The 19,791-nt window shown below is 39.4% G+C and overlaps 1 protein-coding gene across 1 annotated transcript in view; it reads right to left on the reverse strand.

Annotated features, from left to right (window-relative positions):
- Nucleotides 1-19,390, reverse strand: part of GABRA6 (gamma-aminobutyric acid type A receptor subunit alpha6) — a 34,427-nt gene extending 15,037 nt beyond the window's left edge. Inside the window, exons 1-8 of the mRNA XM_075068254.1 lie at nt 19,296-19,390; nt 14,019-14,137; nt 13,447-13,514; nt 11,780-12,000; nt 11,610-11,692; nt 10,289-10,432; nt 9,691-9,843; nt 5,086-5,345 (exon numbers count right to left, since the gene is read on the reverse strand). Of these exons, the coding sequence (XP_074924355.1) occupies nt 5,086-5,345; nt 9,691-9,843; nt 10,289-10,432; nt 11,610-11,692; nt 11,780-12,000; nt 13,447-13,514; nt 14,019-14,137; nt 19,296-19,390 (1,143 nt within the window). The remainder of the gene's footprint in view (nt 1-5,085; nt 5,346-9,690; nt 9,844-10,288; nt 10,433-11,609; nt 11,693-11,779; nt 12,001-13,446; nt 13,515-14,018; nt 14,138-19,295) is intronic.
- Between the last annotated feature and the right edge of the window lie 401 nt (nt 19,391-19,791).

Raw genomic sequence — 19,791 nt, forward strand, 5'->3', positions numbered from 1 at the left:
ATATTCTGAATCCACTTTAACTTGATGGGTTTAAAACTATTCAAGCAACTAAAGCTTTTAAATGACTCTTTGAATTTTCATCAATACTAGATCCTCCCTCTCTGGCCTTGTCTGCTACAATCAAATGTTTGGGTGCAACTATTTCATCGTTACTATACCACCAGTGGAAGTGTTTGTGTAAACAGGGGCATACACACCACCATATCACTTAGACTGGTTGGGACAGGCTTAGAGAACATGATTACAAAAATGCTGGTATCTTATTTACACTGTAACTCACCCCATTAATACCACTAATGAAATTGTATTGGTAGCACTGAATGATTCCCAGTCTAACACAGCCCTCCTGGACTCTTCAGTAACTAGCCCAACCTTAACATTCCCCATCAGCTTTCAGTATCTAAGGAGTAAGTTCTATAAAGACAGAAGGCAGATAGCACTCTTCCTTCTGACACAGACACTGCTCACTACATTTCTCCTGAAACTCCCAACTGATAAACCTAAACCCTTGGCAATCACCAAAAAACAAAACAAAACCCACCATTATAGGGGAAGAAAGGTGTTTTTTTACTCTGCTGGAGAAATATTAGAACTGAACAGAAAAGGAGACAAGAAGATCTGTGGGCATAGGAGAACGTGAAGATTTTTAATTAACGGTTTTCTTTTAATCACGTGAAGCAGAGAACTTGGTGGCTACTTAGAAAGGTGGGAGGAGGGGTAGAGAAAAATTATCCTCTTTAAAACATTGTTGAGGGAGAATAGCACAGGGCCTGGTAAAAAAAAAATTGAGACACACAGAGGACATCTTAGAGAAGACAGAAAGTCCTGCAACAATATTATACAAGGATCTAGAACAAGAACTAGACTTTGCAGAAATCAGAAAGAAAAGGAACTGTAAAAGAAAGCAATGACATGATTTAGAAGCAGATAAGGAGTAAGGAACCAAAGCATAAGAACTGAATACAAAACAGAAGGGGCAGAGTTCTAGAAAGAGAAGGAAAAAGAGACAAGACAAATAGGAGAGTGATATAGAAGTAGTATACAAAACACAGACGCACCTCCTTTCCTCAAAACACCTTCCTTAATGACATTCTAGTTCCTATTAACTCCCCTTGAACCAGGGCTGCCTTTTTACAAGAATTTTTCCCAGCATGCCTTTATGAGGGTCAGCCCTTTAAATCTAACAGAGTCAAGCAGTTGCAGTTCTAAAGAAGCCACTTTTGCAACTGCTTGCTACATCTTCTTCTAATTCGTAAGAACTCTTGATTCTTGTGTTTTCCCTTGGTTTTCCCTTTCCTATTCCTGAGGAGATGGGTACATCCTTATGCCAAACCAGCAGGGTGGAAGTGGAGCAATATTCCACAGGTATAAACAGTGACTCCTGACACTCTGAAGATACCAGTTCTGAAGTTCTGCTTGGGGAGAAGTTCTATGCACTGCTGTCTATAACGTTTTTTAAATTTGGAGACTTTTGTATAGGGCTTATATTGTTCGCTTGGTTGGATTTTGCTTCTTTCCTAGTTTTAGATGCCATGTATTATTTGTAAATAGCTCTGTTAAGGAAAATATTTGTAGACTGTGTTTCTTAGATATTTTACTACTCACTTGCTGGCTTTTATTGCTAAAATGGTGAAAAAAGAGGGAAGTATTGATTGTACTTACTTCTACAGTTGTTTGTAGTTTAAACCCTTGAGAGGGAAACTTTACAGAGTGCGAATTTAAAACTTCTTTGTTTGGTTTATTGATTTCTTCAAGGTCAGACTTTTAGCCTGTGTTCAGATTGGGCTACAGTGGTATGGAGAATATGTAAATCCCTTCAGTGGCTGTGGGAGCTGCCAGGCTTCTTAGACTCAAGCCCTGGCATGACTGGGAAAGCAGCTATGTGGAGCAATGTCCTCAGCAGCAGGGCTCTCACTTCCTAAACTTTGTAGCATCTGTTGCAGAGTCACCCCACAGCAGATTATGCAGAGGAGGGCAAAATGCAAAAAGACACTTGCTGTAATTGGTCAGTGTGAAGTTAAACTGTCTGAATATGGGCCCTGTTTTGAGGAAGCTGAACCTCCTCTGTGATCTGCACTAGAGCTTGAAGATAGGGGAGTCCCTCTGTGAAAGGCAATGGTTCTGTACCTTATATGGATTTTGCACCATTCTGACTTCACCGTAAGAGAGAGCAGAATCCTACCCAAAACCCTGGATTGTAAATTTCTGAAACCCAATATGAGGACTTTGAGAACTGATGAAGAGGCTGAGAATAATGAAAGTGCTGACTGGATTTTGGTATTTGATTGAACATTTGCAACATGAATGTAATGTTCTTTTCACTAGAGACTCTTGAGTTCTGCTAAACTCTCTGTTCTGTGGGAGCTGAGGGCAGTCAGCACCTTGAGGATCAGACTCATGATGCCTTTGGCAACCAGTGCTGTGGGTGGGCCTTCTCACTGCGACTTCTGGGAACAGCAAATAGGAACTACGTCGGGCAAGTTTTCCTGCCAGGCCTCCTTGAGCCACCTTGTCTTATTCAGATTCCACTGTACGTATTGGTGTCTTCAAAAAAAATGAGGCAAAAATTTGTCTACCTATGAAGAGGAGTTGGCTCTTCTAATATAATTTTTTTCTTCTGGGATCTCAGAATTTTAATGACTGCAGTACTTAAGTAAGTGTTTTACTAGATATAATTTGATGTCTCTGCCTACTGTGTTTGGACTCTAAATTGTGTAAAATTATATTTTTCCCTTCTCCAAGAACGCAGGACTTTATGGACCATTATCACATTGTTCTTTTCTCCTCCTTCTGTCCTCTATGAATTAATTTCATTGTTTATATATAACGGACACTCTATAGATCATATTACATTTTCTTTAGTATTCTATATATTTGGATCTTTAAATGGAACAAATGATGAAGAGCATTATTCAAGGATTCAGACCCAAAATGTCTTTCCAGTTTAGGGTTCTTATTCTAAGATAGGGATGTCCTTTTTGTTAATATTTTCTTTTGCTGTGTCATGCCAGGTGATCTATTTAACTTAGTATTTTGATATTTTCCTGAGTGATTTCCTGTGAAAAAGGTATATTTGAAAAAAAAAAAAAAAGGAGGGAGGGCTTAAAACCTTTTAAAGTGCTCCTAGTCTTTAAATCTGTAGCATTTTACCTTTGTAGCATTAATTTGCTGTTATAATATATTGCCCATAGGGTATATAATGTCCTCAGTCAAATAATAATAATTCAGTCATAACAACTAAGTCTTTCTCAAATATCATGACATTTGAAAAAAATTATTTCATCTGAACATTAACAAATATATTATCTGCTTTTGTTGTAAGTTGTGATGAGGCAACTTATTATTAAGGTTTCCTTAGAATAATAAAAATGTAAATATTCAACATGCACATCTAGATTTACTTTACGCTTATTTATTTACAAGTTTCATCAAAATTGAAAATCTACTTTTTCATTATCCATTATGGCAAACTTCTGCAAACTCTATCACATATTACTAGCTTTGCTCAAGTCAGTCTTGCTTGAGTTTTTTTGGGGGGAGTTCTTTAACCACATTTTACACAATCTGGGCAGGAAAAAAACTCTGTTTTCTGAGTTGTAAAGTGTGATACAGTTTCTTTAAATTTTTATGAAAGACAAAAGATGTTATGAGAATAATCTGCTTTTCTTTATTTTGTCTGTCTTTTCTGTAGTCTCATATTTCTTCCCAATGCTAAAACAAATCTTTATTAAAATGCACTGCGGGCTTGTCTAGACACACAGTTAGTGTGCGGCAAGCTGCGATATAAATCTATAGTACGCTAGTTGTCCATATACACCTGCTACCATGCAGTAAAAGTTCCCTAGAACACTTTAATGTACTCTGCTTTACAGAAGTATATTAAGGCACACTAGGGGATGGCATATGGGTGCACTGTAGACTTGAACCCCCAGTTTGCCACACGCTGTTTTTCTAGACAAGCCAGGAGATTTATGAGCCAAATTCTTCTGCCACTGATGTCAAGGAAATGTTGTTTTTTATTTCAATGGGAAGCAGCAACAGTAACAGGCTGTACAACTACACCTTTGTTAGTAAATGTACCCTACTACTCTTTAAATGGTTTGAGATACACCTAACCTATTACAGTTTAAGTTGTACTAAAGTATATTTAAATAGAAATGTTTTAGCTAGGGACTTTGAGATTTGACATGGCGAAGCAGGATGGCTTTGTGGTTAAGGCAGTGGAATGGTATTCCAGAGAACCGGGTTCAGTTGTGCTACCCACTTTCTGGGTCACCCTGGGCAAGTCCCTTAATTTTTATGTGCCTCGGTTCCCTATCTGTAACCGGAGATAATGATAATGTTAACTTAGCTTGGATTAGTGTTGTGCATATAAATAAACTGAAGTTGGTGATAATGCAGGCTGTAGCATTAGTTAGGGAGACTTGGTAGTGAAAATATTTAAAACCAATTTTCAACCATTTAACATATCTTGCTATTGATAAGAGAAAGTATTTCTGTCTCTCTCATGTGCTGAACATTTGCCCCTCTTCCTTTAAAACTGTATCTCTGTGTCTTTCTCAAAGCTTCCACCAACACAGCTCTTTATGCAAGTAACAGATGCCAAGTTCTGGTAATTCTCCTTCCCCCAGTTAACCCACTTATGGTATGTATATTACAGTGATCCAGTAACCATCTAGCCAATGCATGCTCTCACTCTTTTTTGAACAGTGCCCTGCAAATTTTGCAATCTTACTATGATGTAGTCCGCATACTGGTGATTATTTCCCTGAATCACAGTACTTACAGTATTGCTTGAAGTATTTCTGTGTAATACTCTAATGTTGATTTTCTTTAATTATTTTGCTTTATATAAATAAGAATGACTGAAAAAGAATATCTCCATTTAATACAAACAACTACAAATGAACTGCTTTCATCTTCTGATGTTAGAGCAATAACTTCCTTGACGTTTGAATTGATGTGACTCAGTTATGTAATCTGTTCCAGACTAAGATCACTTTAACATTGTTCAATTGTTTTGCATTCACTACTTTGGCTGTCTCATCCTATATGATGCTTATTATTAGAAAAACGAGCAATTACCGAGACAATCTCGTCCTCTGCTGGTACAGTTGCTGCTGATAGTGCTGCTGCTAGTGCTGCTGCCCGGGCTGCCTTCCTCATTGCTCTCTGAGTCTGAAGATTGGTAAAGTAGTTGACAGCTGCGAACTCGATAAGTGCAGAGAAGACAAAGGCAAAGCACACAGCTATGAACCAATCCATGGCAGTAGCATAAGACACCTTGGGCAAAGAGTGGCGCGCACTGATGCTTAAAGTGGTCATTGTTAGAACTGTAGTAATCCCTTTAAAATAACAGAATGAAAATTAAAGTATTAGGATTTTGCTTATATCCATATGGCTTATAAATTGTTATAAATATATAGATTACACTTCCTATTGTTTCATTACTATGCTCCCTATCAGCTGATTACCAGATTGCAAAGTACTCCTTGTGCTTCAAACAGTTCATATTTGTATATCTAACCATAGTGAATAAGCCATCCTAGATTGTATGCCATATTTTAAAATGGTACACAAATGTAAAGTGAAGATACCTAGTCAGTGAGTAAGTGTTCTTTCTAGAATGATGCTAAAACATGGACGTAACAGCATGCCGGGAAGCACTATTTTCTAGAGAAGGTAGTTGTAGGAACAACATGAGGACCGAACAAGGCAATTCCCATATAAGAAGGAAAGAGCTCAGCTTTCAAAAACCTATTTTATCTATGGGTTAGTGAGCACTATCTATTGCAATAATCCAGGTTAAAATACTATAGTTTAGTAACATGTAATTTCACCATCCTTCTCCACCCACCCCACTTTGAGGTTACATTGAAGGGACATAAGATGTCATACAGAACTCATGGGAGTTCTGCAATGAAGACTAGTGGCAGGATAGCTTCCAAGATCAATGTTCACTCTTTACAGTGGCAGGTGGGTCTGAGGATAGCTTATACTGAAGTAAATAGATTGCAGAACACTGCTTCTCTCCTTCAATGATCAGGAAAGGGTGGGCGGGAGGTAGAAAATGTTATGTTATGTTGTTTTGATCATTAATATGCTATGACTGATGCTAAGCAATAGAATGCAGTGTCATCACATCCTGATGTAATACCTCACTGCAGCCTCTGGACTATGTGAGTTGATTATTTTAGGATTCTCTCTGCAACTCTCTCAAGATGCAGCTTGTCAACTATCTGCAGTTGAGTATCACTGTTCCAATGTCATAATCTAACATGTTTTTAATAAAATGCAAATAGAAGATTTAAAAAAAACCCAATATCTCCTGTGCCCAAAGTTTGGCGACATTTTTATAACAGAAATATAAATAAGTCTGAGGTATAATTCAGTGTCAAAAGTCCATGACTCACATATGCACATGGGTGACCTTTTCAAGATTATATGTACTGAGATTAGAACATGGTCATGTGCTATTTAGCAATATTTAGTAATATAATGATGGATTCAGTGTCTGTATAAATACTTATCACTACTGGAATTTAGATATTTGGAATCTGGAAGATTCCTATCAGTAAGGGCTGAATGATTTTAGAAGATGATTTTCTTGAAATGCTCTGGACTGACAAAATCTGCCTTATCTCACAGAATGCTAAAACACAGTTGAAAAAATTGTACAATTGATATTTGTTTATCTTTGGCTGTAGATTTTAAATATTTCTCAGTAAGATTTAAGAAAGTTCGGTTAACATTACTGTAAAACTCATTTTATTTCACTACTTGTATTATAAAATTTTTCTTTAAGAATCTTTCCACGTCTGAGATTTTAATGAATAGGATAGCTCAAAGGTCATATTCTGGCTCCCAGTGTGATACGAAAACAAGAGAAAGCTGATCGTATCTATCTGTGCATAAGATTTACCATCCTGAATCTATTAGCTAAATATTCATGTAGAGGGGCTCTTTGTGAGGACTCTGAGACAGACATCTGGATGAAGTGGTGAGACCCTGAACACAGTGGGTGTGAGCTAAAGGATAACTTGCATATGACTCTTAATGGGGCATACTTAGAAATACGCATGTTCTTTATTCCACTCCAGGCCATGAGTAATATATATAGGGAAATGGATATTGGGAATCCACTGCCCTTTTTGAGTACATAGCAGTACAAAGGAGTATTACTGTACCTGAGATGGTTCTGCCTACCACCCTGTTTCTTTCAGAAGTTTCTAGCAAGCAGATCTTTATGACCCCTGCTTCCCCTTCATCTTGGGATCATAGCATTCCTTATTTTTGTAGACTGTAATCTTGCACCCTTTTGAGGGATTCAATCTGCTTACAATGTTGTCCCATTTATATAATATTGGAATTGGTTTTTGCAAACTAGCTTTAATCTCCCATCATTAATTTCTCCTTTCCCCCCTTTAAACCTTTAATTTGGGGAAATTCAGATGACTTTTCGAGCCAAATTCACTTAGATAATAATTATAACATCAATGTTTCCCAATGGTATACACAATGGGATGTCAGGTCTTCCATTTTAAACCTCTGATTTGTCACTGGGTCTGATAAATTTGCTCTAGGTAGTAAGGAACTGAGCCTGCAATCATTTTGCAGGTGAAACTCTCTGGAGTCAAAGGAGTTTTCTCCGAATAAAGACTACAGGTTCAGGCAGTAATAGGGATAAATCCTTCAGTCCTTACCCTGCAGAAACTTTCAGTATAGTCATTGGACTGAATGTCCTGAATTAGGACTGATGGAGTTGGTATATTTTTTCTACAAAGTGTCAGGCTTTCTATTACTATTTTTTCAGCAAAACTGGCAATGGCACTTGCATTTACTGTGTTTTCTAAGAACATTCCTCTGTTCCTAATTCTGTATTTACTCTTCAGTCTGAAACGGCTCATAAGACTGTCATTTCAGATGTTTGTAAATATTTTTTTAAAAAATCAGTCTGAAGACCTATTTACCCAATAGACTGAGCAATTCCAAATCACCCATTCAGCCTGTCAGGTGAATGGTATACATTTCACCAACTATGCCATGATATGCTTCCGATCATCTGTAACTGTTCCATGAACTACACAGTACTGAGCGTGTTATATTATGATGTCGGATTGTCAACCCCCATTTGTTCTATACACACTGCACTTCAATAGCAATACAGCACCCTTTAAAATCTATTATATCAACTCATCCAGGTATCTGATTATTCTTTATAGTTCTGTCTGAATGCTTAAGACAATAAACATTAATTTCCAAATTTTCAAAAGTGGTCTCTAATTTTAGGTTCCACATTTTTGTTTTTTAGGATGCCCAACTGCAGTTGGGATTGTAAGAATAAAGAAGCACGCACAACTCTATTTCAAGTCAATGAAAGTTGTGTGCGCTTGGCACTTCTAAAAATTGGGCCCAAGGTGTCCCGTGGCTCTAACATGCACATAAGTAGCTGTACATATATTAATAGTTCCACTGCGGTTAAGGGAGACCCATAAAACCCAATCCTCCTGTCCCCTGAAGTTGGGCAACCAACACTTTTGAAAATATGACCCTAGATCCTGCAATCTTAGTATAAAAGGCAAATACAGGAGTTTGGTCTGTACAAAGACTACAGGACTTGGCTCCAAGGAATTTACAGTAATATATCTAGAGCTGGTTGAAAAATGATATTGGGGAAAACATGTTAAAATTTACAATTTTTCTCCATTTTTCACTGTAAATATTTTTGATGAGAATTTTTTGTCCAGCTCTAATTATACTGCAGTTCTTCTCAACTTTGGTTGGTGGAAGTTCTGTCTTTGAGGTTGATGGGCACAGTACAGGTCCAAAATTAAGAATGAAGTAAACAGAAGAAGAGTCTAACTTACAAAAGCTAAATATATATATGAGGATCCAAAATATAAAATTGATAGTCCACTCTTTAACCCAAGCCATTGGAGAGAAGGCAGCCCAATGTCATGAGAGACAGGCAGATAAGAGAGCTTGCGATGGGGGTTTTGTTTGCATTTTGTCACTCTTTTAACATAACTTTTCATAGACTTCTCCTATTTAACACTATACATTTAATTTTCATTAGTTTTATTGGTAAACCTTTCTTTGAATCTAAGTATTGATTTTAACAGAATACAAATCAAGAGAAAACCTCTGTTCTGAAATCTGAATGGTGGATCTTAACTCTAAAACTCTCCGTGCACATATGCCCGGAATGTCTATGGATACCACACAACAGAAACAGTCAAAATTGACCATGTAAATTTTCTGAGAACAGATTTCTGTTCCTAGTATGATTTTTTTAACATTATTTATCTGGTTTCAATACAATTATTTATTTTTGTTCCCTGGGATCCATTAGCTTTGTCTTTCTCTACTTAAAAACAAATTCCCATCACACAACAGTAGCTGTTCAATACAGTGGATTCAAAACAACAAATGAATTTCATGGTAAAAACATTAATACCAGCCACAGTTCTTGCTGGAACAGATTCTTTGTTGATCCAAAACACAACCTGAGACAGGACTACAGTCATGGTGCATGGAATATATGTCTGAATGAGATAGTAGCCTATTTTCCTTTGCAGATGAAAATAGAGCAGCTGAAGTGAATATTCACCTGCAACAAACAAGCAATGAAAGGTGATGAATAAATGGAATGATGACATGAGCTGTTGCAGAGACTTTAACACAGCATACCAAAAACTGTTCTAGCTGGAACAGACTCCTTATTAATCCAGAAAGACACCTGAGAAAGAATGACTGTCATAATGCAGGGAGTATAAATCTGTATCATGAAGTAGCCCATCTTCCTTTGCAAGTGGAAATAAACTGTCATTATTACGTATTCACCTGTTAGGAGACAAGTATGTCAGCGTTATTTTGGCAATATATGAATGAACATTACTGGAGTAAACTTTGGAATGTCTTATATGAATATGTTGTGTTTTGAGGAAAGCAGTGGCAAATAATGGGCCTCCTACTATATGATAAAGTTTAGCTGATCAATAGAAGCTAAAGTGAATCAACTGAGATAAAGAGAAAAGGTGAATCAGTTATTACTTTGATATGTTGTTCTGCTATTGAAAAAGCAGTGTTCTTGAAAGTTACATTAAACTTTGCCCGCCTATGAGCAATATGTTGAAAATCAATCTTTTCCAGGAAACAAACAAAACATCTTCAGTCTATTTAGTTAGGGGAAGAAGAGTAAACAGTTAAGAGATAAAAAGGAAAACAATTAGTTGGTTTCCAATGAATGTTTTATAATGTGTCAATTCTACATGAGGCTATGTCTTACCTGTGTTAGATTTAATTGTTTCACTAGACACTGTTTGTCCTATAAGATCATACTGGAGGAGACTGGAAGACTCTTGTGGTACTTCTACTGAATACAGAGGTCCCTTTTTCCATGTGTAAATGATTTCACTTTTTGGATAGGCATCTGGGGTATCATAGAGGAAAAAATCAAGAGTATTAATTATATTACAGTAGTGCCCAATGGCCAAAATAAATACTATGGCCCCACTATGGTAGGTGTTATACAAACAAGGACACTTGGTCCCTACCATTACAAACTCTTTCTAATCTAATTAAAATTCAATTCTAATTAAGATTCAACTCCTGAGCATAACAAACAGGAGGGGGGACAGGAATGATGAGGGTAATATTAATAATAGCTTCTCCTTCTCAACTTTCCTCTTCACCCTGGCTCCCTTGTAGCTAGCATCTCCACAGGACCCTTTTCTCCCATTTAGCCACATAGGAAGGGCAGACAGTGCTCATGCCCAGGTTGAGAACCCATAACATAGACTAATAACATGCCTCAGCTTGAGGGGTTTGAATTACATTAAGGTTCTTTTTTATTCTAATTTTAAAATTCCCTATCAATTCATAATGCATTGTGCTCCCTTAATATTTGTCTTGTTTCCCTCCATAAATAAAAGGTGATCTTGTCTCCATGGCCTTTGTATTTACTTTCCCTCTGTGCTACAGAGACCACAACCACCACCCATCTACCTACCATTAAAGGGGCTTATTAAGAAACATAAGCTATCACTATGGCTCCCTGGGAGGATGGGTCCCCCTCTCTCTACATAAGCCTCCTCTTGATGTGGTGTATCTGCCACACATGTGGGTCTCTGGGACTGTCAGGACCTGAGAGGTATCCCACTCACTCTGATATTGCCCACAGTAGAGGGGTGGTTCCCTCCAGCTGAGGGCAGAAAGTCTGTTGATTGCAAGTGGTCATTTCAGCATAGTTCTTCACTGAAAATATACCAGTTTCTTTAATAAGTGAGAGCATATAAAGATAACCTTTCTTCACTGCTAAAACAGCAGATTTGTTTAAAAGGTACCAGTATACACTTGACTGTGTCAGAATAACAAAAAACACAATACAGTTTATAGCCATGAGCTTGCAATGAGATCCGCTAGCCTGGATTCCACTGACTATGCAAAGTCCTGGTACTAGTGGTATGCATGAACAGATTCTGATGTGGAATTAACTCCTATTAAGGACCCCATTTTCAAGTTCTTAAAGTCACTAACAGGCCCTACATCCTGTTGTTCAAATATGAATAAATATATTAAAAAATCTGAAACTTTTACAAAAAACTTACAGCTCCCAAACTTCAATGGACAAGCATGCCCATCCATAGGGAAGTTTACCAGCCGCATGGGACAATCAGCATTAATGGTCAGTCTAAAATACATTAAAATAAATTGTACTCAGTTCCATCATTAACAGTTGAAAACAAGTTCAACAGGAAACAGCACAGCAGAATCTTACCTCATCGTATAGAGAATAGTTCCATTCTGCATAATTCTGAATAGTTTGTTAGGAGTTGTCATATTATGAGCAATTGACTTTTTTCCATTTCTAAAAAAGGTGTCTGGCGTCCAGATCTTACTGACCATTAAATTGTTCAATCTAAGAATTTCAGTTGGCCCACTAAACTTCAACCTCTCATCAGTCCAAGTCTGCCGAAAGAAAACATCCATTGTGTATTCCTACAGGAAAATAAATCAATCACAGGTCATGGCCAAAAGTACTGACCTAATATAACTCAGTGAAGGACATAACACAGGTGGTAACCACATTTCATTCACCACTGCTTAATTGCTTTAATCCTATTATCATTAAGTAGCTGCTAAAAAAAGTCAGTCTATGAGAAAAATATCCTATTTTCTTACTATTTTAATAAAGAGCTGCGAATTAATCATTGAACAGATAATTTGATATGAATACAAAGAAAGTTCATTTTGCTCTCACAAAACACAATTTAATTCAAATGACTGCTGTTGTAAGGAGATACAAATGTCTAGTTTTATATGCGTTATGACTGCTACAAGAAACTCAGTACTTAGTGACAGTGAACAAAAAAGACACCCTCAATATCTCTTATGCAAATTATTTTGCATATTTGCTACAAAAATCTTATACATATTCATTATAGTGTGATTACACAGCATGTCAAGTTTCTTCATAGTGCTATTGCAAATTAATGCTTACAAAAACTTTTTCTAATGTTCGTGTCAAACTTTTCAAGGAGTGGCTAAAGCTAGTCTCCTCAATCCATATTTAAGCACCTAAACAAGTTACTCAGAAGCCCAAATATAGACACCTAACAGTAACCCCCCAAGTTAGAGAATACACAGCCACTGTGACTCATAGCTGGAAAGCGAACACCATTTCTAGAATGCAAATATGTTTCATGGTTATTTGGGGAGCATGGGAAATGGTTTAGTTTCGATGGGTTAAACTCTTGGTGTTGGTTTCAATGTGCGTTCTTGTAAACGAATAACTTTTATAGGAGTCTGCAGCTACCTGTATTCGGGTACCACACCTTATAGCTTCGACTGCTTTACTGAGAAAAGGAAAAGGTGGAACTCATCAGTATTCCCGAATTACTCCTGTCTTTATTTTACTATTAGTCTGTTTCCTAACACGCAGCCCTGCTGTAAAGCTCTGCATTGTAGCACACATGCCTAAAATCTTCTTAATAGTGCTTATGCATCTTTAACCAAGCCTTCTTTTCATTCAACACTCAGCAAAGCAACGGTCGCTCTCGTTGCCTTAGCTTGGGAAACAAACTTATTTGCAACCCATTCCTCTCAAATGTTCCTTGCAAATGCTGCCGAAATTGCCTGGCCAGTTAGGTTGACACCATTGTGGAACTCGCTTTATGGGACCCAGTAGCAGAATGCTCTCTGCTCGGTCCCTCAGAGACAGGGATTGTCAAGAAGATTAAACCCTGGTAATCTGCTCTAATGACAGTCCACTCAGATGCCACCGTAATGAATCCTGGAAAACAAGACCGGGGCCGGGGACAAGCGAAGCTCCCATGCTGGAAAGATCCCACGGTTTGTGCGACGAGAATGTCAAAAAAAAAAAAAAAAAAAAAAAAGGGAACTGTTCCCGAACCCCTGGTGTATGTAATTTAAAATGAGTCTTACCATCTCCACGTCCGACACGGGACCGAAGCTGGTCACATAGATATCCGTTTTGACTTCTGTAACAGCACCTAGCGGACATTCAAACAAGCTCTGAGCACTGCCAGGGTCATCAGCAGAGAGATGCATGCTATCGACAGGACTTCACTCCGCAGTCCGCCTACCCACACAGCAACTTGTCAAGGGCATGAGCGTGGCCCCGGTGCACGGCAACACTGCTGTGGGGGAACATGTTCCCTGGTGCATTACAAAACAAATGGGGTGTACGCAGGGAACAATGTTCACTTTGACCTCCTGCTTCTGGATTGTGTAAATCAACCGCAATTGTTTCTCCTGTAAACAACTCCATTCAGAAGGGGTAATTCAGATGCAAACTTTCTGCAAACCCCCACGTATCTGTTTGGAAGAGACACGTCTATATTGAAGGGGGTGGGGGGAGGACACCTTCCACTGGTGTGACTTTCCCTAGGAGAAGGGGATAGGAATTCAGGGCATGCAACTGTTTCCTCTCTAAAATCGATTTTGGACACAAGGGGAGGGGAGCGCTACAGTTAAAGATACTAGGTTTCCTCTACCTCCAAATCCAGGTCGGAGCCTGTTGTCATATCCATCCAACAACTTATCCAGAATTCGGGTGATGTTTTCAGAGTACAGTTTCCCTTCATCAGTCTGGATCCCCAGCGCCTTGTCTACACTGCAATTAACACATCAGCAATGCCATCATTCAGGCAGTCCTTCCCCTTCCGTGCAAAGTCAACAGTTGCTTTTCTTTAGCCAGGGTCAGGGAAACACATCAGGAAACATACACCCCGCCACCCATCCCCTTTTCCCCATTGACTCGACTCCGGGCAGGGCACTTGGGTTGCTTAGTCGTGATTGTCTTTAGTATTGTTTAAGAGCTTACTCACCAGATAATGATGCACATCCAAGAGAACAAACAAGCCATGCTTCAGCACTGCGGTCAGGACTCCCGGATAGCGTTCTGCCTAGTCAACTGGAGCAAGTTCCATAGTCCATCGTTTCCTCTCTCCCCTGGGAATGCCCGGGGCTTTATGATCTAAAAATGCAGTTGTGCGGGTGGAGTTATTTGTTTTCTCCCTCTTCTGGTTCTGCACCCTCTTGTGCGTGTGTGTGCGCGCGGTTTGATTTCCACGCCGCGGTTCAGCCTCGTCTGACTGTTTCAGTTGGGGAATTAGAGTTTGAAGGGACGGTGCACGGTCGGAGAGCAGTGACAATAATCGAATAAGGCATTAGGGGAGATTAAAAGGAAGAAATCCACTGCTAGTTTTGGCATGGAATTAGCAGGGACCCGTTAGGAAATCTGGAAAAGCGCTGGCATCTTGCTGATAGAGATTATGTTAGAAATGGCCTCAGCTTTTATTATTTTTGTGGTTCACAGAGATTATTATGCAGCTTCTGCATCATTAGAACTTTAAAAAAAAATCTACAATTTTCCAGTAGGCTGTTTTCTGACCTTTCCCAACAGATTTATCTGTGACAAGGCCTTTCAACCTATCATAGGGTTTCTTGAATTCCCCATTAACATGTAGATGTTCACCCTTCAACTCTGGTTTTCTTTTTTAATACTGGTCTTTACTGGGGCGTTGCATGGAACTATTTATATTCAGATTTTAAACCAGAGCATTATGAAACAAGCTACTTCTGCCGGGATTGGTGCTATCCCATTTTAAATACTAGGGTTTATGTATCATTGCTAACGTTGTAATGATAGGTATTACTGATTGGATCATTAAGGATCACATCCTTCAACAATTGTATTAATATAGCCAGATCTAAAGGAAGGTAAGATCAGGCCTATCTTTCAGTGATATTATCACTTCTTCTAAAGCCACTAAATGATATAGCTGCCATGCATGCATTTAGCTCTGTTATAAATAAAACAACTAGATGTCTTGTCTCCTAATGGTAATAGGTAGGGAAAACAAGTCACTGTATCAAAGCAGACTAATTCTTTGTAACATTTTGTTGCTTAAAATACATTTCCTTCACTGAGACTGTAAGCAAATATATTTTAAGTTCCCATTGATAGATCCAATGCAGGGTGATTCTATGAGGCTGGTGGAGGAGAATGTTCACGTCACAGTAGAGATCTTTCTTTAATTATATGTAGTCCACCAGTTAGTTTATTTATTAGGTGTTTCCTCACCCTGTTTAAAATTTGGGTCCAACAAAAAAGGGTAAAAATGCTTTAAAATATATAATTGCTAACAAAATGAATGATCTATTGTCATTCAGAGACATTTTTGTGTGACATGTGAGAATGGGACTATCTAGCCTATAAACAGCACAGTAAGTACATCAGGTATTAAAGGGATTCACTGTATGGAACAGAGAAATCAGAAAATCAAAGCTGCCATGCCATGGGGGTTTTATTCCCTCTTGGGATCACTAACCAGGATTCCAGGCCCACCACTTTAAAAGTCTCCCTATTTCTCTAATACTCTTGATTTCACTGGCATGTTCTCTACAGCTTTTATGTGCATCCACTCTAGTCAGAACATTAAAACTGCATTTAGCCTTTAAACACCACTAATGCCCATTTTTAGCAAACATGCTTCCATTAGTATTAAATATGTAAACACTTCTGTCTTGCAGGGAGAGGTAGCTCAGTGGTTTGAGCATTGGCTTGCTAAACCCAGGGTTGTAAATTCAATCCTTTAGGGATGTGGGGCAAAAATCTGTTTTGGGATTGGTCCTGCTGTGAGCAGGAGGGTGGACTAGATGACCTTAGTCCCTCCCAACCCTGATATTCTACATGTTAACAATTTTTTGTGGCTCTGCTGTGAGATTTTGTTATATTCACTGCACAGCTACTTATACTCCCTGACTTACATCAGGACCACTGCTTGGAATGGTATCTTTTCACGTGCTGCATAAGGAAAGAAAGCAGTTGTTCCAAAATTAAAGCAAGAGCACCTTCTCAGATTGCTCACTCCGAGTGTTCAAACAGAAATCATAAAACGACTTGAACCTTGAGATGATGGCTAAAGCACACGGCATTCATTCTCCAGAAACATCTTGTACATATCAACTGAAACTACATCTCACACAAAAAATACATAAACCCAATTTTGGCTTTCTTTTTTAGTTTATAATAACAGCTATTTCAAGGCAAGGCACTTCCTGGGGATTAATGGTTCAGTGCTGCAGTGCCATTGGCTCCTCCCAGTCTTGCATTAATCCCCAGAAATGCCTGCACCTTGTTCTTATTGCTTAACTAGAGCACACGTTTTCTTATTAATCAAATCAAGTATTGCAATGTTGAGTACTCTTCAGTCCAGTTCAAAACAGGGCTTTTAATGTACAAAGTGAAAGGACAAGACAACTCAGGATGACTCAGCACGAGTCAGATGAAGGGGAGAATGCTATCTCCATAAATGGGACATGATAGTATTCTCACTTCTTGATCCAACTCTGACTAGTACCAGTAGTCAGGTCATTTTTGCTATGACTCTGCTGTCAGTGGAGCAGTGAACAAGACACTAGTGGCCTCCCTCTCTCACCAGTCCTGCTCTGTCTATATGGCAGGAGCTATCACCAGTTTTCTCTATTAATGCTCCATTCCTCTGGGGGAGCTAAACTCCATTTGTTCCCCTTAAGAGACCTTCATTGCTACAGATCATGGTGACATATACTACTTTGTATATTTAATTCATTAACACAGTTAGACCAATGTCTTCCTGATTTTGGGTGCCTCAGTTTCATATACCTAGGGCCTGATTTTTCACAAGTGCTGAGCACCCATGACAAATGGAATTTGGTGGGGGCTGCAGATGCCCAGAACTTTTGAAAATCAGGTCTCCCCAAAACTAAAACACTCAACATTTGTGCATACTTTTGGAAATTCAGTTTTAGGTACGTCCATGATATAGAAAAATTATTAGATCACTTATTTGGTCAGAAACATTTGTAAGTTGTTGATGCAACATATGAGCAAACTAAATTAATTAAAACCTTATGAGATAATTTTTGCAAGGCATAATGCATATGTCTCTCTGTTTTAGGCAACGACAGGTGAAGGCACAGAAAAGATTATGGACAGAGTCGACAGTCAAAAACATCTCAGTATTTGACAGAGAGAAAATTCAAATTACACAGTAATTTTAGCCCAAATTTGAAACACCTCCTCACATTGACTATCCTTAATCATGTGAGCCAAGCCATCCTATTGACTTCAATAGTTTATTTGTGTGAGTAAGGTCTTCTCATGTGAGTAGCAGTTGCAAGACAAGGCCCTACATTAGTAGTGCTGCCTGGAGGAGCATTTCCTGGTTTTGACTGGCATGTAGGGTGACCAGATGTCCCAATTTTATAGGGGCAGTCCCAATTTCTGGCTCCTATTACCTCCCACCCCCTGTTCCGATTTTTCATACTTGCTGTCTGGTCATCCTACTGGTATGCTAGCTAGTGAGAGCGCTCTGCTCTGGTGCTTTTGTTCCTATTGTCCTTTTCAGAGCATGGGGTGTTTTTTTTCCCTTTTTCCTATTGAAAAACTTTCTCCTCTTCTCTTCCTCAAAACCCTATTTCATGGCAAGCTTCCTAGGTCAAGCAGAGCTGGATGAGATTTCATTCAATGCCTACTCACAACATAGCCCCAAAAACTGATGCAGAGTTACAAAAGGCATTTGATTGAATGTCCTAGCTCTGCAGTGCTCCAAATCTCTGCCAGCTGAGAGACAAAGAGATCCTCAGGGTCAAAGCCTGTCGTGCACCAGGCACTGTTCCATGAATCCAAAGTTGCCCTAAAGCTGCCTTACACAGTCACCCAGAGTAGCTCCTGTGGTTTCTTTCTCCCTGCAGCAACTGCAGGGGGGATAGCAGGGAAAGAGGGAGTATGAACATGGCCCTTGGCAGCTGGCACAAGTTAGAGCAGCATTAAGTCTGTTCTAACCTGCACTAACAAACCAGCCCAACAGAGAGCAGCCTTGGGATTACAAGAGCACAAAGCCTTCTCTGAACCAAGTCCCTCCCTTCAGTTGCATCAAACACTCCTCAGCTGTTGCCTAAACCTGTAGGTGCCTACATTTCCTAGGCACCTAGATATCTGTCATTAGGCGGGTGCACAGCTGCACCTGTCCTATGCCCACTTGCCTCACTCACACACAAACCATGGTAGGATCCTTGAATTAAGTATTCCTCTGCCTATCTTGCCTGCAGGACCCAATCTGGAAGGCCTGCTCAGAGGCCATGTAACATGTTGGCACATGTGCAAAATGCCAGAGGAGGAGATGCTGTTATAATCTTTAGCCCAGTGTTTAGGGCAGGCTGAGCCCTGGCACCCCTAGGCTTGACAGTCCGTAGCCCCGGCACCTCTGGGCTTGCCGTGTCAGTTATAAAAGTTGCTTGAGCCCTGGCACCTCTTTCATTACAAATTAAGCACTGGGTGAGGGCACTCATCCAGGATGTGGAGGAGCTGGAGTTACCTGCCTGATATAGAGCTGGGATTTGAACTCACATCTCCCATTTCTCAGAAAGTGCCCTACAGCTGTGGGGTATGCTGGGGTGGATGTTTTTCAGTCTTGCCCATTGAATATGTTCTACTTTGTATAATTAGTGATTGGAGCAGGGACATGAACTGGAGTTTACCACATCCTAGGTAAGCGTTTTAACCACTAGGATACAGCATCATTCTCTGAGGCCTTTTCTAACCTAATGACTATTTAATTAATGGAGCCAGAGGCACCAACCCCTCCATTTTTTACCAAAAAAGGCTTATGCGCCAAACTCCAGCAAAGAGCTCCTGGCCGTGAATACCAAGTGGAGATAGGCACTCCCTTCTCACTCAAACTTAAGTATCTAAATCCCTCTGAGGGGTGGGACTGAGGTCTCACCCCTCTCCTCTTCTGTTGGTGAGGTTAGGCAGCTCTTCGCTCAACTTGTTGGCTTTTGTGAATCCTATTCTTAGTTGCATAACTGTCCCATGCATTCTATAGGGAGCCTGGGCACCTGCTGTGGAATCCACTAGGCATTAGGGTGCCTAAAGTTAGGCATTGCAATTTTGAGAAAAGATCCTTTGTGTCAATCTAGCCCTTTTTAGACCAAAAGTTTGGAAATCTGGTAAGAAAAATGAACTGACTATCTGAGAAACTGGCAACAGCTGGCGCTTTGGATAGTAACATTGTAAGTGTGGAGGCACAGTTTCACTCTCCAGCTGTCAACATTATCACCTTATGGAACATCATTAAAACTGTGATGAAAAATAATGCATCTGAATCACAAGAGCAACAATACTCCTGAAAGTGAATGAGTTTCTTGTCTGCTTAAAGGAGGTGTGGGAGACAATTGGACATGTGCAGACAAGTTCCTAACTTCCTGAGAGAAGCTTTT

Source organism: Chelonoidis abingdonii, chromosome 7 (assembly GCF_003597395.2).
Source record: "Chelonoidis abingdonii isolate Lonesome George chromosome 7, CheloAbing_2.0, whole genome shotgun sequence".
NCBI lineage: Eukaryota > Metazoa > Chordata > Testudines > Testudinidae > Chelonoidis > Chelonoidis abingdonii.